The 20,261-nt window shown below is 53.8% G+C and overlaps 3 protein-coding genes and 1 long non-coding RNA gene across 7 annotated transcripts; 2 read left to right on the forward strand and 2 right to left on the reverse strand.

Annotated features, from left to right (window-relative positions):
* Window positions 1–12: 12 nt before the first annotated feature.
* Window positions 13–6,748, forward strand: SELENOT (selenoprotein T). 2 transcript variants are annotated; one of them, XR_008432668.1, is made up of 6 exons: window positions 13–173; window positions 1,363–1,473; window positions 2,515–2,641; window positions 3,884–3,971; window positions 4,643–4,829; window positions 6,029–6,748. XR_008432668.1 is itself a non-coding variant. In XM_053952162.1 (6 exons), exons 1-5 carry the CDS (start codon window positions 13–15, stop codon window positions 4,765–4,767), a joined length of 612 nt encoding a protein of 203 aa, XP_053808137.1. In that variant the 3' UTR covers window positions 4,768–4,794; window positions 6,029–6,748. The 2 variants fall into 2 exon arrangements, 1 of the variants encoding a protein (XP_053808137.1); XM_053952162.1 differs by having other exon boundaries at window positions 4,643–4,794.
* Window positions 6,749–7,645: 897 nt separating this feature from the next.
* Window positions 7,646–13,321, reverse strand: ERICH6 (glutamate rich 6). The gene is made up of 9 exons (XM_053952159.1): window positions 13,039–13,321; window positions 12,170–12,271; window positions 11,937–12,094; window positions 10,914–10,978; window positions 9,533–10,137; window positions 9,324–9,409; window positions 8,841–8,993; window positions 8,345–8,570; window positions 7,646–7,929 (listed from the first exon to the last, which is right to left on the reverse strand). Exons 1-9 carry the CDS (start codon window positions 13,249–13,251, stop codon window positions 7,663–7,665), a joined length of 1,875 nt encoding a protein of 624 aa, XP_053808134.1. The 5' UTR covers window positions 13,252–13,321; the 3' UTR covers window positions 7,646–7,662.
* A 110-nt stretch (window positions 13,322–13,431) lies between these two features.
* LOC128793039 (uncharacterized) lies at window positions 13,432–14,922 on the forward strand. Of its 3 annotated transcripts, none has more exons than XR_008432646.1 (2): window positions 13,432–14,133; window positions 14,214–14,922. It is a non-coding gene; the product is annotated as an uncharacterized LOC128793039 (long non-coding RNA). The 3 variants fall into 3 exon arrangements; XR_008432644.1 differs by having other exon boundaries at window positions 14,231–14,922; XR_008432645.1 differs by having other exon boundaries at window positions 14,235–14,922.
* Window positions 14,923–15,681: 759 nt separating this feature from the next.
* Window positions 15,682–19,898, reverse strand: SIAH2 (siah E3 ubiquitin protein ligase 2). The gene is made up of 2 exons (XM_053951986.1): window positions 19,388–19,898; window positions 15,682–18,380 (listed from the first exon to the last, which is right to left on the reverse strand). The coding sequence occupies exons 1-2, from the start codon at window positions 19,751–19,753 to the stop codon at window positions 17,823–17,825; spliced, it is 924 nt and encodes a 307-aa protein (XP_053807961.1). The 5' UTR covers window positions 19,754–19,898; the 3' UTR covers window positions 15,682–17,822.
* Between the last annotated feature and the right edge of the window lie 363 nt (window positions 19,899–20,261).

The raw sequence follows: 20,261 nt of genomic DNA on the forward strand, positions 1-20,261 counted from the left end.
GGCGGCGGCGAGATGCGAGCGGCGGGGCTGCGGCGGCTGCTGCTGCTGCTGCTGGCGGGGCTGGCGGCGGCACCGGGCGGCGGCGGCGCCGCGGCGGCGGAGCAGGGCGGGCTGCCGGCGAAGAAGCTGCGCATGGCTTACGCCACCGGGCCGCTGCTCAAGTTTCAGATCTGGTGAGGGGCGCCCGCCAAGATGGCGGCGGCCAAAATGGCGGCGTCCGCCGGGCCGTCGCCTCTCCCTCCCTTCTTCGTTTTTCTTCCCTTCCTTTCCCTCAGCGCTGCGGCGGCCTCGCTCGCTCTTGTCCGTGGAGGAGCCTCCTCCAGGGCCAGGGGCCGCCGCGCCCCAGGCGACCTGTCGGGGCGCCCGGCGCTGTTGGAGCGTGGGAGGCGGCACCGGGCGGCGGCTCTTTCAGTGGGCCCCGCTCTACGGCCACCCGCTGTAAAATCGCACTTTTCGGGCCCTTTAATGCCGTGTATGACGTTGTGCCGGTGCGGGCCTAACGTTTGGGAGGAATCGATGTCTTAGCAATGGCTGTAATTTTGTGTTTTGGTGCAGGGCCCGTATTGCAGTCGGTGCGCCCGGGCACCTTTGCACCATTCCGGCGGTGTTGCCGATGGTGTCAGCAGCTCCGAGCAGGGTTGAGGCAGCCCTGGCGCATGGAGCCTGTTGGCGGGGAGAAAAAAATTCAACAGGGCCGGAGCTCTCGTCACTACGGTTCCCGGCCCTCGGGGTGGGCAGGGCCGGGTGGCGGCCGGAGCAGAGCCGGGGCGGGCCCTGCGGCTCCCTGAGGCACCGCAGGAGCGCTCAGGGGAGGGTGCTTGGTTCGGGGTCTTCGGCGATTTACCGCAGTTTTGTAGAGGCGGCTGCTGAAAGGCGAGGCAGAGGATCGCTCGGGAATATCGAACTCCTGCAGTTCCCGTGTGGTGCTGACATAGAGATGGCTGGGAGCGACATTGCCTGTTTGCACAGTCCCAGAGAGGGATTCAGACGGCTCTGGGTGAAGACTTTTTTTTTTTTTTTTTTTTTTTTTTTTTGGCACAGAGCATCGGATTGCTTACATTGACTTCCTAAATTAATCCTAATTTAACAGATTTTTCCAGGGAAAGTGAGTGATTTGATGCTTAGTGGGTATTTCCAGATCTCTGTGTCTGTGCTGGAATGTGGAGCAAATCAGTGTCACAGCCAGGGCTTACCTGTTGGGATTTGTGATGTGTAATTTCACTGCAGATCAGGTTTTTCCTGTGCCATAAAAAACGTGAGTTCTATTTTAGCTGGACGGGGGTATGAAGAGGGTGAGTGCTGCTGGGCAGCGGCTGTGCCGTGCAGCCCTGGAGCTGTGGTGACAGTGCTGTCTGTGTTCAGTGTCTCCTGAGGCTACAGGCGGGTGTTTGAGGAGTACATGCGGGTCATCAGCCAGCGGTACCCAGACATCCGAATCGAAGGGGAGAACTACCTTCCTCAACCTATCTATAGGTGAGTGTCTCGCCTCTGTCTGCCTGCTGTCCAGTGCTAAACGCATGCATTTACACTGAAATAATACTGGAAATGTCAACTTAAGGGCATTTTCTATTCCAATTTAATACAAGGACGCTTGTATGATTTTCTTGTATGTGATTTTCTGCCTTCCAGGTAGCTGCTTTAGTTTTCCATACAAGTGTCACTGTCTGGCTATCTGTATAATGAGGCCTGTCATATCCTACCTAAAATAAATTACGTAACTTTTTTTTGAAACAGTGAATTTTCCCAGCTTTTCTTCATGCTGTATCTGGACATAAATTCAATTTGTTGCTCAGGCTTATGCACTTAATGACAAATCCCTGTAACGGGTTAAGGACACAGAGGAAGGGAAAGTTCAGTGTTAACATCTGAATCAGGGGAGAGCTCCCCTCAGGTTGGGGGCTGCTGGAGTGGCCTTTGCTGCAGCTGTGGGGGGAAAGCCCAAAGAAATTCAGAAAAAGGCAAAATAGTGTTATTCCTGTTACTTAAAGCAATGTGCCCACGCTGGAGAGTGATGCCATAGTTACTGGGTGGCTCCTGGAACACTCGTTGGCCCGATTTCTGGCAGGGTTGTGGTGGTGGGAGGCTGTGGGGAGCTGTACATCACTGGGAAATGTTCCACAGGAAGTGGTGCCTGTCAGTCAAACATGTCTGTAATATGGAACAGCTTTAGAAACTGAATCTGTTATCCAGTTCAGGCATATATAAGTTAAAAGCAAAGTCCCATTTGAAGTCTGCTGAGGAGCAGAAGAATCTGTGGTTTACAGGAAGGTGTCATTTTGGCTGCTGTGCAAAAGCAGGGCCTTACTGGGGGTGTTACGTGTGTTGTTTTTTTTTGTTTTGTTGGTTTGATTTGGTTTGGTTTTTTTTTACAGTGAGATAAACCTTGGAAAGTTTCATACTTCCCCTGAAATATTTGATTGTACGCTGTCAAAATTCTAGTGAGGTGAATTACTGTTATGTTTGGTGAAGTAGGAACTGAACCTTTCAGTCACTGGTCTGTGTTGTCTCCAACAGGCACATAGCATCCTTCCTGTCTGTCTTTAAACTAGTATTAATTGGCTTAATCATCGTTGGCAAGGACCCGTTTGCTTTCTTTGGCATGCAAGCTCCAAGCATCTGGCAGTGGGGCCAGGAAAACAAGGTAAAGGACATATTTCTTTGGGTCTGAAAAAGCAGCTTCAGCGTTACTTCATGAGGTGCTCTGTGAGTCCCTCAGTTCTGACTGATTTACCTTTCATGTGCTGCAGCCTTATGGTAGAATAATTCTTACCAGTTGTGCTTTATGCTTTTGACAAACCCATGTGTGCTTCTCTGATCTCTTTCCAAGCTGCTGCTACTACAGAGGGGCAGCTGAGGTTAATGTGCTGACAAAGATGATAAGAGAGTTCTTTATTTTTTAGGGCTCAAGAAGAGCATTTCAAGCCAGTACTGTTGATGTTAAAATTAGTTTCCTTTTTCTGTTGTCTCATAACGGTTTTGCAGTTGATGCTTCCATCAGACTCCTGATAGATTAGGCAGCAATTAGAAGGGCGTTAGAAGAATGAAGTTGAAATGTTGTGGGTGTTTTTGGTGAGCAGACTGGCATGACATTGTGGGAGAATATCCCCATGAGTCAGTACTGATGATGCCAGTAGATTCAGGATGTTGTACTGTGATTTAGAGTAACCTTGTTCCAGATTTATTCCACTAAAGTAATTTACAGACCTCCATGCTGAGCTGCCCAGTGCCCTGGGTCTTTCACTGGCCAGTTTGCATGCCCAGAAGCTGTAATATTTCCAGTTGAATTAAATGGGCCAACTCTGTGGCTGGCTGCGGTGCGTAGCTGCTGTCCTGTGCCACGTTCTGTGGTGTTGCAGTGACTTGTGTGAGTGTGCCTGTGAACAGGAAAAGGAAATTAGGTGCTGGTGGTGAGGGAGGAGCTGTACTGCTGAGGATGCTGTCCTTTCCTTAGTCACCCACGCGCAGAGAAGATTCCAGATGAAGAGCTTGGCGGCGTGCAGGAGGGTCGGTGGCTCCTATGCACGTGACTTGCCTTGCTCTGCTGTTTGTGCTGGGCCCTTGGCTCTGTGATCTGGACATTGCTGTGACAGTGACAGGCTGTGTCTGGGAGCAGTTGAGTTCCATGTCACACTGCCGGCCCCGCTGCAGCTGGCTGTGCTGGGTCCAGAGGTGTGCGGAGGCTGCGAGTTGGGTGGGGCTGCAGCTGGTTTGGTGCTTTTCTGGGGAAGGCAGGGTGCACAGTCTGTGTAAAAGGAGGAAGGGGAGGTGTCTGTAGATGGGAACATTCCTTGAGCAATCACAGAGGGAGTTCAGAGGCACCTGTAAACAACAGCAGGTGTGCCTGACGTGGCTGAGGTCTGTGTGGATCTTTGTTCTCTTCCAGGTGTACGCCTGCATGATGGTCTTCTTCCTGAGCAACATGATTGAGAACCAGTGTATGTCCACTGGGGCTTTTGAAATCACTTTGAATGGTGAGCTGAGACTTTGTTTGAAGAATGTCACCTATACAGACACATGTCAGAGCTGTGGAGTGGGGAGAATGAGGGATGGTGTCAGGAAATTGATGTCCCAAATGTGATATGTGGACATTGCCATCCATTTGGATCTTCAGATGTTGTCTATCAGAATAGATGAAAATCATAGAAGTCTTATAAAGCAATTTATACAGATGTCAGATATTCTAGAACAGCTCTGTAAAAACTTACTCAGAGGGATATTTGGTGCCTTGGAATAACTGTTATATTCTTTCTTTGTGTGTGATGTGCATTAAACAAGAAACCATTAGCTATGGGCATGTACTGTCCAATCAGATGCTTTTCCTGTCTGTTCTGCAGCATGCTTTAGCTTTGGAATCCTAAAGAATCCATTACTATTACCAGATTGTCTGTAGTGATGGACAACAGTACTGATTTTTCAGCACTTCTAAATGGAAGCATTAGACACTCTGCTGTCCTAGTTGGGCTGGGGTTCAGCATAGCCAGAGGTTGGAAGCATTATTGATTCAGACGTTTTCCTCAACATAGATCAGTGCCAACTCACACAGCTTCCTAGAGCTTCTCAATTCCACGTTTACACCAGCTGTGCCTGTTTCCTGATGCTCGCAGTGTAACGGTGCTTCTCTCCAACGTGTGTTCTGCACTAGATGTCCCAGTGTGGTCTAAACTGGAGTCTGGCCACCTCCCTTCCATGCAGCAGCTTGTACAGATCCTTGATAACGAGATGAAGCTCAATGTGCACATGGAGTCAATGCCCCATCATCGATCATAGCCCCATTGATCAGCACTGAAACTTCTCGTAAGTCTCCTCCAGTCACCAGTGCGTGTGCCCAGGTAAGACGGGCACACTGGAGACTGGACTTTAGGGTTGTGTGTTGGTTCAGTTAAATGTTTCTGATGTTAAACTGCCACATGTGGTGTCATGGAGGCTGTTTGGGTGGGAGGTTTCGGGATGTGGCTCATTCTGCCTGTCTCAGAGCAGGAAGCTGGCATTCCATGAGGCAGGAGAACGTGTGTTACAGCAGGCAGAAGGCCTAATGCCAATGAAGTGTGTGGTGCAGAGATCAGAAGCATTGCTTTCGTGCATTGGAACAGCCTCTGTCCAGGGGCTAAGGTCTCCCTGGCTTTAACTCAGTTGAATTCCAGAGCCTTGGGGAACAGGATGCTGTCTGTTCCTTGCTTAACCCTGGAGAGCAGAATACTGTCATGCTCTGGTGTACTGCCCTGCTCCTCTGCAAAAGCTCCACAGCTTTTAGTAGCAAAGAGTTCACGTCCTGTAGGTATTTTATGACAAACCACTTCCACATCCCCGTGTCACCTGTGGCTTTCAAAACACATAGCTTAGGAGTCCCCATCTTGGGGCAGGCTCAGTGCAGGTGTGGCCCTGGCTCAGGACAAATGTGCAGCAGGCTGGCTCAGTGCAGGTGTGCAGCCGGCTGTTTCAGTGCAGGTGTGCAGCAGTGCAGGTGTGCAGCAGGCTCAGTGCAGGTGTGCAGCAGGCTGTTTCAGTGCAGGTGTGCAGCAGGCTCAGTGCAGGTGTGGCCTGGGCTCAGTGCAGGTGTGCAGCAGGCTGTTTCAGTGCAGGTGTGCAGCAGGCTGGCTCAGTGCAGGTGTGCAGCAGGCTCAGTGCAGGTGTGCAGCAGGCTGTTTCAGTGCAGGTGTGCAGCAGGCTCAGTGCAGGTGTGGCCTGGGCTCAGTGCAGGTGTGCAGCAGGCTGTTTCAGTGCAGGTGTGCAGCAGTGCAGGTGTGCAGCAGGCTGGCTCAGTGCAGGTGTGCAGCAGGCTCAGTGCAGGTGTGCAGCAGGCTGTTTCAGTGCAGGTGTGCAGCAGGCTCAGTGCAGGTGTGGCCTGGGCTCAGTGCAGGTGTGCAGCAGGCTGTTTCAGTGCAGGTGTGCAGCAGTGCAGGTGTGCAGCAGGCTGTCTCAGTGCAGGTGTGCAGCAGGCTCAGTGCAGGTGTGCAGCAGGCTGTTTCAGTGCAGGTGTGCTCTGTGGTGCACAGGTGTTGCTGGCTGTAACCCAGGTGTCTCTCCACAGGCGTTGGGTGGTGGTTCCCGGGCCGCGTGGTGCAGACCCATGAAGGCCTGCACTGAAGACAGCCGCTGTTGGTGCAGGCTGGATGCCTCTCTTGCAGCCACGTTGTGCCTCCTGGACAAACACTCAATGAGCCCTGTTTCAGTGCTGGCCAGTCCACACTGCACAGCCATGAGTGCAATAATACTGTATAGTTTTTTTAAGACTTCATTCGACCAGTTCATAGATCAGCAATGCAGGCATTACTAATGGTAACTTATTTTATATTCATGTTTCACACTATGGCAGATTGAGTTGATACCTAATTTTTCCTTGGAAAAAGAGAAGTTTGTTTAATCTGTTGTATTTTATATGAATTTATGTTCTTTTTGTAGTTTAAAATGAAGTTATAGGAGTGTCTGATATTGTCCTAAACTGTTGAGTAATTGATAACTGTCTATCAAATCTCTTTAATGTGGTTAAAACAGGTTTGTATATTTTTCAAAATCTATGGCAGAGTCGAACAGTGCATTATATACTGAATTATATAAGCAAAATTATATGCAGAATTATTACATCACTTGGTGACTTCAGTGAAAATTAAGATCAGCTGCTCTTTAATCATGTGGGCCAGCTCCAGCAATTCTTCCTTGGCCATTTGAGAGATGAGCTGGGCCTTCCTGCTGTCCTGAATGGAACCCAAAAACATTAATTGAAATAAAGAGTTCCCATTTCCTGTGTGAAGTACCTTGTTTGTCAGCGATGGACATTCTTGGAACTGCAATTGAAAAGCTGCATAAAAAGCCAACTTTCCAAAGTTACTGACCTTGTATTTGTCATATGTAAGCCCCCATGAACCTCCAGTGTGGGATGGGGCACATGGGACTCGGGTCGTATCCTTCAGGCACCTCCCACAGTTGAGGTGTGGCCTCCCTGGGGGAAGCTGGCCAGGTGAACCCCTAATTTCAAAGGCAGCTCTGAGAGGCTGACTGCAGCACCACGGGCCTCTAAACACCCACTGACTGCTACTGCTCTGTGTTTGCAGTGCTTGAACCAGAGCCCATCCCAGGCTGCAGCTGGTGCTCCCTGGAGCCAAGCATAGGTGATTGCTTTGGGCACTCTGAAGGCATTTGTTGCTCTTTGCACAGGGAACCACCTCGTCTTGTACCTGCAGCTGGCTGAGCTGCCGTGGCCATGGGCAACTTGGGGCATTCCTGCTGGTGCCACCTTGTCAGGAGCAGCAGAGCAGTACGTATGTGGGTGACCTGAGCAAACACCTGCCCATGTAGCTGTCCCAAGCCCTGGCTCGGCTGTGCTCTTTGTACCTTGTGCCTTACCCGAGGGCTGAAGTGACTACTCAGCTGGGGCTGGAGATGGAAGGGGGCCTGCTCAGGAGCAGTGCACTGCTGTGGAGCACGGGATTGCTCTGCTCGAGCGAGGCCCTCTTGTACCTCCATGACCAAGGTGTTGTCACTGCGGGCTGGTACCGCTTGCCCTGAGCAAGACCCATTTGGGGCTGTATGGATCAGCCCTAGACTGCCCTTTGCTCTGCACCAGGGCAGGCAGGGCCAGAGGGGAAACCTTGCTGAGCACGTGCAGGTGCCACAGCGTCAGAGACTGTCTGTGTCTCATTTTGCCTTACACCACACACACACTGGTCAGAATTGCTGGGCATTTACTATTGCCTTGATGGAGCTGCGCAGCTCATCACTTATGTCAGCAGCCATGCAGAGCTCCAGGATCTTCACAGCCTGGGTCATCAGGTACATGGGAGGCTGCATTTTGTTCCACTGCTCACTGGAAGGGAAGTTGAGGCATCCCCGCATCCTGTCAAAGAGCTGCAGGATCCTCACACGGAAGGCAAGCAGCAGGAGCTCATCCTCACCCAGCTGGGCTGGAGGAGGCAGCTGGCTGCTGGTGCTGACCTGTAGAACAGAGGACGTGTGTCAGCAGAGCCACCTGAGCTGGGGACGGGGCTTCCATCTCCAGCAGACAAACCTGCCCCTGTGACAGGAGCCTGTGGAGGAAAGGAGCTGCCGTGCACCCTGCCCACGTGGATCATAGCTCTTCTCCCTGGCAGAGCCAGGGTGACCTTGGGGATGTAGCCAGGAACCTGCCTGAGAGTGGAGTCCCACACTGGGGCCCCTTGCGGAGAGCTGGGGCTGGCAAGTGCCCCATCTCCATAAGAGTGGCAGGAATTCATGCATCTCCACAGCTTTCTTTTTGGGGACAGAGCGTGGGACAACATAGGGAGCATCCAGCATGGGATTAGCACAAAGGGGAGCTTCCCTGGCTGCCCCACTCCCGCTGTGGGGAGTGGCTCAGCACAGGAACAATTACCTGCACTTTGGTTCCCATGTTGAATTTTGCTTGTCGCCCCATGGCGAGGAAGGAGACGAAGATCTTGTCCTGGGCCAGGATCCTGACCCCCACGTGGCGGTTCAGGGAGATGAAAATGGGGCTCAGTGGGACCTGGGGTCCTGGTGACAAGTTTGGCCACATCCACCTTCTTACCCTGTTGCCTGCTTGGTCCAAATACTGCCCACCTTGGATACTCATATTTATCCTAAAGAAAGGGAAATGGAAGCTCTGAACCCTGTAAGCTCCTCTGGCAGAAGGTCTCTTACTCCCCTGAGGGATGGGACAGAGGCACAGCAGGGGCAGGTTCTGTCCCCCACCTCTCAAGGCACAGCTGTGTTGCCTTGCTGCTCTGGGGGCACCCGAAGTAGGGCCTATGAGCTGCTGAATTTGTCTATTTTTGGATAGTATTAAAAATACCCTTTATGGCCTTTGAAATGTCAATGCACAGAGGAGACAGCAAATCTGCTGAACGCACCATTCATCTCCGGTCGGGTAATAGCAAGTGCTCCTGCCATCAGACTGAAACAGTGCTCGGATTTTGGCTGTCCTTGGCTCGTCTTCCTGTACTATGCACATCAGCTGGTCTCTCGCTTGTGTAATGATGATGGCCAGGTTTCCAGATGGATAGCTGCTGCTAGGTAAGGTGTTTGTAACCTCCTGCTTTGCTTGGTTGATCTGTTATAACACGCTAAATACTTCTGGGTACTACTTTGGGGTGTAAAAACTGATGTATTACCCAGAGCACTGCGTTAAAGGTGTGCTGCTTCCTTGGGCTGGGTCTCGGAAGCTAGTGCTCATTGGAGCTGCTGGCTGTTCTTTGAAACCTCAGCCCAGGAGCTGTGTCAAGTTTCACTGCTGCTGCTCCTCAGAGCGAGTGGGAGCGATGAACTGGGTTGTAATAAAGTGGACTGGGACACACTTAAAATGAAGGCAGGCAAGTGAACCCCGTAAAGGATACAATAACTGCGAGGTTCCATCTGGGAGCATGGTAAGGAATTTCTTTCCGTTTTTGTAGTACTTCTGCACCAATTTACCTTTCCCCACCTAAGATTGGAAGGATAAAATGGATGAGAGCTGCCCAGTGAAAATGGGCGCTGCCGGGCTCTGACTGCTCGGAGCGCTGACACATCCAAGGTGCTCCCGTCGCTGTCGGCCGCAGGTACCTGCCTTCTTCCCCAGAAGACTGAAGTCACAGCCGAGGACGCCGCGGGACAAGGCTTTCTTGTCCTGCTCTTTCTTGGGCTTGCGCTTGGGCTTGGGCTCCTCTTTGGGATGGGACTTGGGCTCAGGCTTGGGCTCTTTCTCCAGCTCGGGCTCCTCCTCGGTCTGAGGTTCTGGTTTAGGCTTCTCCTCAGGCAGGGGCTCCGGTTCAGGCTTCTCCTTGGGCCGGGGCTCTGGCTTGGGCTCCTCCTCGGGCAGGGGCTCCAGTTCAGGCTTCTTGGGCAGGGGCTCTGGCTCGGGCTCCTCCTTGGGCAGGGGCTCTGGCTTGGGCTCCTCCTCGGACAGGGGCTCTGGCTCAGGCTCCTCCTCGGGCAGGGGCTCCAGTTCAGGCTTCTCCTCGGGCCGGGGCTCGGGCTCTGGCTCGGGCTCCTCCTCGGTCTGAGGTTCCAGTTCAGGCTTCTCCTCGGGCCGGGGCTCTGGCTTGGGCTTCTCCTTGGGCCAGGGCTCGGGCTCGGGCTCAGCTGCACTTGCAGCAGGCACTGGTGTGCTGCCTTCGGGAGATGAGAGTTCCTGGGAAGGCTCGTAGGAAACGGATCCAGCTTGCTGTGAACCTGCAGAGTACAGGGAGCATTTCTGTGCAGCGGAGAGGGTTGGCAGTGCCCACCACGGGGCTGCCCGATACCTCTGCTGTAACTGGGGGAGTGGGAGTTCCTGGCTCAAACACTTCATCCTGACAGTCTGTCAGGGTATTTTCTAACAAGGGCAGTCCAAAATGCTCAGCTATTTCAGAGCACAGGATTATGATAAAAGATAGCATTTTTTTCAGTTACATATATACACACCTGTGTGAAGAGCAAATTTTGGGATAACATTTGGCTCCACGCACTGGAACTGACCATTTGAGATCCCAGTGCTGCAGAAGCCTGACTGCCCTGCCATCCTCTGTGAAAACATGCCCATATTGTAAATCTGGTTCACCTGTCAAAACTTCTCCTCTACACCTAGACCCAAAGGCTGCTCAGTCATCCACAGCTTGGGCTAGGAATTGGTGGAATATCCACCTGATCAGGCAAAATATGGGTGAGCCTCATTCTGGCAGTTCCTACTTCCTAAGGGCTTGACTTTGCCAACTTGTCCTCTCAGGTCAGGTTCTGTGCATCTCAGCTGGAAACATCACAGATATCTACTGAAAATCATGACAAACTCTGTGCAAAGGGGATGTGCCTACTCTTGTGCTCATGTGTGAGGGATGATTTAATACGGCTGTATCTGTATCTAATTTAATGAGACTGCATATCTGACAATGAACGAACATGCTGCTGTATAAAATCCTCCAGTTAGAAACCAGCAATTCCACTCAATGCATTGTTGAGGAATAGAAGCTCACCTTTAGTGGCACTTGGCCTTAAAGACTGGTCAGCCAACTCTCTAGCCAGGTGTCTCTTCTGCTGCCTGGAAGACAGAACTGTTGTTGACACCTCACGTATCATGTTTAGAAAACTGCAAGCAGTGGATATCCCTGCTTTAGGAACACAATTTCTGAATCTGTTTTTCTCTCTGCTCACAATTCCAAGTAACGGGAAGCAGAGTGTCACCAGAATACTCATACCTCAGCAGAAAGGAATTGTGCCCACACAGATTCCAGTGAATAGACTGCCACTGCAGTGGCATCAGCTCTGCTGGCAGGAGAGCTGAATATTGTAATGAGGTTTGGATCAGGATTTTATGTGAAAGAGAAGGACAGATGCCCACAAGATCAAGAAAACAGCTCATCTCCAAGAATATTTTCACTATTCTTGTGTAGCTTCCTATGAATCTGACAGTGGTTTGGTATGTGCTCTGTACACAGTAGGAGGCACTTGCACCCTCAGACTGTGAAGGATTTTTGAGGAGACCAACAGTTTACTTCCAAGTGTACTGGTTTTGTTTTCCCTGTGGCTTAGACTTTCCCTGGAGGCTTAAACTCTTGCACAAGCTTTGGGTCTCCTGCTAAACAGCCTGAGAACTTGCAGAGCTCTTGTGTGTGACTCTGGAAACTGTAATCCAAACACAGTTTATGGATCAAAACAGAAATACAAAAAACACCAGCTTTGTTTCAGTGCCAGAGGTAGAAGCTACACCCAAATACTGTGCCTTCCCACATCTGTGGGTTTTTTTGGCTCTACATGTCTCTAGATAGTTCATCTATCAGCACTGGAATTAGCATTTCACTCAGCATGTGCTTCGCCCCCTCCTTGTGCAGCCTGGCAATAGAGGAGCCAGGAGGGACCAGAGAGAATCAGAACTTCTGGTGCCTAAAGCAAAGGTTTTTCTTCTTTCATCCCTCTCTCTGCAGTTTCTTAACACTCCTTTTCCCCTCAGAGCTCCCTGTTGTTCATTACACAGACCTGATCCCCAGTTCTCCCTGTACCTCTGGTTGTCTTGCTCCTTTGACAGCAGCAGGTTGGCTTCGGAGCCGAGGGATTCGTGGGTGCTGACAGCTCTGGGAACGCTGCTGGCATCCTCGAGCCTCCTCTTCTCCTTCACGATGAACTCGTAGAGCTCTCGGCTGCGCTCGCAGCAGAATCTCTAGAAGGCGAGAGAGCGGAGCTGTGAGCGTGGCTGTTCCACGGCAAGCCCCTGCTCGTCCTTCCCCCAGCTTACGTCTTCCTGGTCCTCGGAGAGAGGTACATCCTCGGAGAAGGGGAACGGCCTCAGCAGCTTGCCACAGTACTCACACGTCGGCTCAGCATCCTCCTCTGCCTGCTGCGATGGTGGGAGAGCGGGGAGGAAGGACACGGGGGACCAGCCCCCAGATCCGCGGTCAGCACGGAGAAGACGCAACAGATGTGACAAAGCACCTAAGGGCACTCACAACAGATCCATGTCTGGGATACCTTGGAGCGATTTAACTCAAAACATTAGGTTCAGGAAACCCAAAAAGAAAAGCAATCATGTTGTAAATAAATCAATAAATGCCCCAAACAAAGGGAATTACTGGTATTTGTGAGCTCTGCTCCTTCCCAGGGAAGCTGAGAGCACAGAACACTGTAGCTGAGGATTTGAGTGCATTACAGAGAGAAAAACTCCAGTTGTGGGAGTTTCTGAGTAAGCACTAGCAGACTTAGTGATACAGAGCTGGTCACATGCAAATCAGGTTGGCAGCAGGGTGTGTTTTGAGGATGGGTACTGAAGATCCTGAAACAAAATTCCCTTGCTCCCCACCTCGTGCCTTGAATTAACTGTTTTGAGACTTTGCTCTGCTAAGGGTTATGGGGAACTCTGTGCCCTGCTTGTATGTGGCTGTACCTACTTATATTACATTTTGTGTCTGATTTAGACAAAATATTCTGTTGGGAAATTCTCAACAGGAGGCTGCACAGCCTCTTGCTGCCCAGGCTGTTTCAACAGCCTCGCAAAGAAAAACCTGTCATGAAGGGGCTCCTTTGCGGGCTCGGCAAAGGGCGTTGGTTCCATGTTTTCTACATGGAACCGTGTGAATGAAGCAGCGGGGAGCAACCACCCCAACCGACCTCATGGTATACGTTTGTCTGCGAGGACTCGGGTCTGTAGGCCAGGAGGGTGGGCAGGCCCGTGGGGGTCGGCTGCGGGCTGGCCGGGGCTGTCTCGCACCGCGGCTCTGCCGGGTGGTCTGTGCTCTCCTCGGGGGGCGGGGGCCAGCGCGGCTCGCCCGGTTCCTCGTCCGCCCCTCCGCTGGGCTGCGCGGCCCAGCCCAGCCCGTCCATGCTCGGCCCGTCCGTGCCCGGCCCGTCCGTGCCCGGCGCGCTGCGCCGCCGTCTCCAGGGCGACGCTGAGGCCGCGGGGCACGCCGGGAGCGCGCGGCGGCGGCCGCTCCGCCCGGCACCGGCCCCGGCCCCGGCCCGGCCCGGCCTCTCCCCGCCCGGTACCCGGCCCGGCCCGGCCGCTCCGCCCGGCACCCAGCACCCGGCCCCGGCCCGGCCCGGCCTCTCCCCGCCTGCTACCCGGCCCGGCCCGGCCGCTCCGCGCGGTACCCGGCTCCGGCCCGGCCCGGCCTCTCCCCGCCCGCTATCCGGTACCCGGCCCCGGCCCCGGCCCGGCCCGGCCCGGCCGCTCTGCCCGGCACCCGGCCCGGCCGCACCCCGCCCGGTAGCCGGCCCCGGCCCGGCCACTCCGCCCGCTACCCGGCTCCAGCCCCTGGCCCGGCCACTCCGCCGGGAGCGGAGCCAGGGCGGCTCTCACGGGGCAGCCGGAGGCGCCCGGGCTGCGCGGTGCTGCGGGGGCCCGTGGGGGCCCGTGGTGCTGGCGGGGGCCGAGCCGCCGCGCTCGGTCCTGGTCCCGCCGTCCCGGCGCTCCGCGCCTGCCGAGCCCCGGAGCTGCTGCTTCTGTCAGCAGCGGGGAGCTGGACACGCGTTCCCAAACCCGACGTGACTGCCTGTTCGGACACGACCTGTCTGCGCCGGAACACCTGCCCGAGTGGATTCCTTACACGTGTGTTATACGCTTGTCACACATCTTCCTGATCTCTCCCATAGGAGTTGGCGCTGTCGAACCTCTCCAAGGAATCTGCACATTCAGCTCGGAGAATAAAAGAGAGAAAACCATCTTGTGCAAACCCAGGCAGGTTTGGATTCCCCTCGGGAGAGCAGGTGTGTGCCACTTTACCTGTGCTGTTGGTAAGAATTCACAGTATCTTACTAGCACGTGAGTTCCACAACAGAGAAGTCAGTTTCACTTATTTTTCAGACAGAAAGAGCATGTTGAGGTGCAGGCAGTGGTGTCGGTGGCTCACCTGGTGTTGGTGCCGAGAACTCCCCAAAGCACTGCGAGATCACTTCCATGGCTTTCGGGGATGGCCACAGCCCTCGGGTCTGGCTGCGGCACGGAGTGCCTGTCCCGACAGCAGAGGGCCGGCGAGGCACGGCCAGGGACAGGCCCCTCGAGGTGAGCTGTGTTCGCTCTAAACTCATCAGTCCCTGGACAGGTGCACTTTAATTTGTGTTTGAAGTGGAATAGTTTTGAGGGAGAACTCCAGAACCACAGCAGATGCTCCTGGTGGGCTGGAGAGCAGCCAAGGGGCTGCAGGTGCACCTGCCAGGTGCTGTAGCCTGGCTGGGCGTCTGCTGCAAGCTTTGTCCAGATGTGCTTCACCCTCCTTTTCAAGGCTGGGGGCTTGAGAGAGGTCAGTTCTGTTCAGAGAACCAGAGAACCTCAATAACCTCTTCTGAATGTCTTGAGGAACTGTCACACTTCCACTTGACAAGTCATGTCAGCTGCCTTGGGAAGAAAACCTGAAACCTGAGGGAATCCTGAAATGAATGTCACCTGTCTACTCAATGACCTGAATTGGAAACACCTCCCTTCTTGGCAGTGCCAGCTGAGGTATTCCTTATCCTAAACTCAGTTTCAGTCAGAAAAAACACAAGGTGATGGGTTTATTTTGTTTGGGCTTTTTTGAGGTGAAATCTAACAAGAGTGTGTGTGCCACTCCTTCAGAACTGAGTGGTGTGGACAGACCTAATGATAGTGTGTGTTAACTTATCTAATGTGGATTATAGGTGACACTGGAGTAATGAATTAATCCTGCTATATTCAAAAACACACTCTGGAGTTTTGCTTTACGCAAAAATCCTCTTACGTCCCAGTTGTCAGTAAGAAAATTACCTTCTACTACACGTTTTGCTGAATTACAGAAAACTTAATCAAATCCTTAGGAATTATTGCTTGATAAATCATGATGAAAGCACAGGTTGTAACAGGTGTTGGAACCATGGCTTGACTTCGATCCTGCTTATGCAGGAGGCAATTAGTTCACCAGGCTGATGCTGCCAGAGGTCTGCCAGCACAGTGTAAGTGAGACCAGATGTAGAATCTTTAATTGTTGGTATTCAGTGCCTAGAGAATAACTCCTTGGGAGGTTTTTTCCACGGTTACTTCCAAGTTCTTGCAGGAAGACTGAGCTTCCCTTCACTGAGGCCAGACTTGTTCTTGTGCACTTTTCTGAGGGCTGCTGCCAGGTGCTGGTGACAGCTGCTTAGGGCTTGGACATAACTCCAGAGCTCTCCCAGGAGGAACACTGTCAGGACTGGTTTTCCTCCTTTTGCATTGAATCTATTGACACCAAGCCTCACCCGTCCCTTTACTGCCATTTTCCACCAGCGTGAGGCTTCCCCTGGCAGTGTCCCTCGTGGCTCGCTGCCTGCTCCGAACAGCGCACGGACGAGATCTGGCACAGCCTATGGGGAGCTCTGTTTGCTGTCATGATTCAAGCAGAACGTTCCCGTGGCAGAGTTGCAGGCAGAGTCAGTTGTGACAGCATGGTGGCTGGGAGGTGGCAGGGGCAAGGACCCCTCCAGGGAGAGCCAGCCCATGCCAGGGGATCCCAGCTGATGCCGCACGGCCGAGCACACAGCGTAACCACGGAGCAGCTGCCGCGCACTCGTGTGTTAGCACAGCTCCTCAGTGTAGGTTTTGCAAAATATTTATTGCAAAATAAAAGAAATATGGCAACAAAACTTAAATACCAAATGACAAGACACTGGCCATAAAGCTCTTGCTATATTATGAATCTTTTACAATGATCAATAGTAGAGTGTGTCCCAGGGCAGCTGCACGTGGACAACCTTGTGTCACTGGCTCCAGCCATCTGCAGTCTGTGAGACTTGTGCCTCCTGCTTGCACCTGTACCTGGCCCGATCCCCCTAAAGCAGACAGGAGCCAGCAATTCCACACATTACACATGGTGTAATGTACCATGCCATACCCCAGCCCCTTCTCTCCTTTTTCCTGTTGAAGCCACCACAGCTGACCCAGTGCCCTTCCCTTCCATAACGTAGCAGGGAATGGAAGAACACTGCTGAAGTACCTACTGTTCCCCCCACAGCTTCTCCTGTGAGAGGTTGCTTGGATTTCCTTCCTTTCTCACCTACTATGAAAGGACAGGCAGCCAGGGAGGACTGTGAACAGCCAGGGGTCAGGTTAGAATTGTTAAAGCCTGAAAGAATTAAATCTGGCCAGGGGCATCAAGGGCAACAAGCAAAGCAACCTCTATAGGTACACTGGTGATAAAAGGAAGACCTGGGAGAATGTGGACCCTCTGTGGAAGGGAACGGAACACCAGTTCCCTGGGCCGTGGAGAGGGCTGAGGTACTCAGTCATATTTCTGATTCAGCCTTCGTGGCAAGCTGCTCCAGCCACTCTGCCCAAGTCGCAGGAGGCAAAGGCAGAGAGTGGGAGAGCAAAGAACTGCCTGCAGCAGGAGAGGACTGGGGTCGGGGAGGTCGAAGGGACCTAAAGGTGACCAAGTCCATGGGACCTGATGAAATGCACCCACTGGTTCAGAGGGACTGGTGGAGGAAGTGGCTTGGCCAATATCATCCATCGTGTTTGAGAAGTTGTGGCAGTCCAGAGGAGTTCCCACTGACTCCAAAAGGGAAAACATAACCCTCTTTTTTTAGAAAGAGGAATAAGGAAGATCCAGAGAACTACAGGAGGTCAGGTCTCACATCAGTGCCTGGAAAGAGCTTGGAGCAGATGCTCCTGGATATTATGCTAAGGCACATGGAAAATAAGGAGGTGATTGGTGATAGCCAACATGGCTTCACTAAGGGCAAATCATGAGAACTTAGAGTCCCTTCCAGGGCCTAAAGGTGCTACAAGAGAGCTGGAGAGGGACTTTGGACAAGGGCCTGGACTGACAGGACAAGGGGGACTGGCTTCCCACTGCCAGTGGATAGGGCGAGATGGGATATCGGGAAGGAATTGTTCCCTGGGAGGGTGGGCAGGCCCTGGCACAGGGTGCCCAGAGCAGCTGTGGCTGCCCCTGGATCCCTGGCAGTGCCCAAGGCCAGGCTGGACACCAGGGCTGGAGCAGCCTGGGACAGTGGAAGGTGTCCCTGTCCATGGCAGGAGAATTGGAATAGATGACAGTCTCTTCCAAACCAAACCCTCTTGTGATACTAAAGCCTTTTATTAAAGGCTCACCAGCATCAGAGGGAGTCTGTACTGCTGATGAAAGGGCTTTTAGGTGTGCTCCAAACAGGAGCCTCTTAAGCCACATATCAATGGAAGCACTCTTTACATAAAATATAATTAAATTATAAAAGGTAACTGTGTGTGTGTAATCTTCCTAAGGCACCCAAGAATTTTAAAAGACCTTGTCCTACTCACGTTACTTACAGCACACTCTTGTTCCTCTTCTGCCCAAAGTTACAACTGTTGGCTAGTCAGAAACCTTAGCATACAAGATGACATAGTTGAACAGCATAAAAAATAGGAACCAAAACCAAACCCCAGTGAAGCACTACGTCCAGACAGCTCGAGTCTCGCTAGCAGTGCATCACGGGCAACACATGGAAATTGTCACGTTGATGCCGAGGTTTCCGTTGTCAGCAAAAAGGTGTGCAGTAGCTGTATCAAAAATGAGGCAGTTGCTGTTGCGGATGGCCACGGACACACCGTCGTGGATGGAGCAGGGAGAAGCCTCCCAGGTCAGCCGGTGGCAGCTGCTGTGCAGCTCCAGTCTGTACTGAAAGTTCTCTGCCTGCTTACGGGTGCCGATGAGCAGCACGGTGGCAAAAAACTGCTGGTGACCTTCACACTTCTCCTGTTTCTTCAGCACCAGCATGAAGTGGTGACCAAAGCATGACTGCATCATCACCCAGTCCACTGCCCCTGGCAGGTTAATGTCTGTGGCAAGGAAAATGATGTCTTCTCCCTGAAGGGTGGTAATGCTTTTGTGGGCATGCATGAGGTGGGACATCACGGCTTCCAAGGACCCCTCCCAGTCACAAGAGGTACCAGGGCACGGGCAGGAGTAGGGACGGTACTCACAGATGGCTTCATGTTTTGGCTTTTCTGTGTGGTGGAGTGTCAGGGAGCAGCCTGTTGTGGCATACTGGAAAGAGACCAAACACAAGCCGTCAGGAAAGGCACCAGCACTAGTATGTGCTGCTCCCACCCATCAGCTGGAAACACAGGTGATCAACCAGAGCTCTCATGCTCATTGCAAATTTCACATTACTTGTATGGAGCCCTGGATTCAAGCTGAGCTTTACTTAGATTTTGTTTCCACTTAAAATGGATTCTTCTTGTCTTTTGAGGTTGTTTTTTCCTAACGCAAGCACTTAGATAAAATGGGCTGTATGGCTGAGTTGCTGTTAGATCTGCTGTAGTAGTTAGATCTGATCCGTCCAGATCAGCTGGAGAGGTCCTGGCTTGGATATTCATTTTCTTTAAAAAGAACAGAGGATTCTAGTTTCAACAACTGGGGTGGTGGGTGGGTGTCCTCTGCAGGGGGATGCGGGGGGGTGGTCTGGGGATATGGATGGGGGGGTGATGGCTGGGGCTTTCTGCAGGGGCACAGGGATGGGGGGGTGATGGCTGGGGGCTTTCTGCAGGGGCACAGTGATAGGGGGTGATGGCTGGGGGCTTTCTGCAGGGGCACAGGGATGGGGGGTGATGGCTGGGGGCTTTCTGCAGGGGCACAGTGATAGGGGGTGATGGCTGTGGGCTTTCTGCAGGGGCACAGTGATAGGGGGTGATGGCTGGGGGCTTTCTGCAGGGGTACAGTGATGGGGGGTGATGGCTGGGGGCTTTCTGCAGGGGCACAGGGATGGGGGGTGATGGCTGGGGGCTTTCTGCAGGGGCACAGGGATGGGGGGTGATGGCTGGGGTTTTTCTGCAGGGCTACAGGGATGGGGGGTGATGGCTGGGGTTTTTCTGCAGGGCTACAGGGATGGGGGGTGATGGCTGGGGCTTTCTGCAGGGGCACAGTGATGGGGGGTGATGGCTGGGGCTTTCTGCAGGGGCACAGTGATGGGGGGTGATGGCTGGGGGCTTTCTGCAGGGGTACAGTGATGGAGGTGGTCCCGCCCGTCCCCCCGCCCAGCCGCTCATCCTTACCTTGCACGGGAAGAGGACGGCCGAGGCCACCTTCTCCATGGCCAGGTTCCTGATGTTGGGGGTGAGGGAGCCCCGGCAGGTGGGGCAGAGGCTCAGCTGCTGCCGGCATTGCTTGCACACCAGGTGCCCGGCCTGGCACTGCAGGATGGGCGGCAGGATATAGTCGAAGCAGATGGGGCACTCGAAGAGCGAGGTCAGCTCCTGCTGCTGTTGCTGCTGCTGGGGGGGAGGAAGAGGAGGAGGAGGGGGAGGCGGCGGAGAAGCCCCGCCGGTCCCCGGCAGGACGGCGGCGGGGGACGGGGCGTGCTGCTGCTGCTTTCCGCAAGGCTTGCTAGGGCCGGGGCCGGCGGAGGACGGGCGGCTCATCGCGCCTCGCCACCGCCGCCACCATCGGGCCGCGCTGGGGAGGCGGGCGGAGGCGGAGGAGGCAGAGGCAGAGGCGGAGGATGAGGATGAGGATGAGGCAGAGGCAGAGGCAGAGGCAGAGGATGAGGATGAGGCAGAGGATGAGGATGAGGATGAGGATGGACGGGGCGGTGCGGGGCGAGCGGCGGCTGCGCGCGGCCCCCGCCCCGCTCCCGGCGTGCCCCGCGTGGGCCCGCCCGCGACAGCCCGCCCTGCGCGGGAGCGTGCCCTCGGCGGGAGCGTGTCCCCTCACCGGGAGTGTCCCCTCACCGGGAGTGTCCCCTCACAGGGACCGTGTCCCCTCACCGGGAGTGTCCCCTCACCGGGACCGTGTCCCCTCACCGGGAGTGTCCCCTCACAGGGACCGTGTCCCCTCACCGGGACCGTGTCCTCTCACCGGGACCGTGTCCCCTCACCGGGACCGTGCCCTCACCGGGAGCGTGTCCCCTCACAGGGAGCGTGTCCTCTC

This window comes from Vidua chalybeata, chromosome 10 (genome assembly GCF_026979565.1).
Source record: "Vidua chalybeata isolate OUT-0048 chromosome 10, bVidCha1 merged haplotype, whole genome shotgun sequence".
Lineage (NCBI taxonomy): Eukaryota > Metazoa > Chordata > Aves > Passeriformes > Viduidae > Vidua > Vidua chalybeata.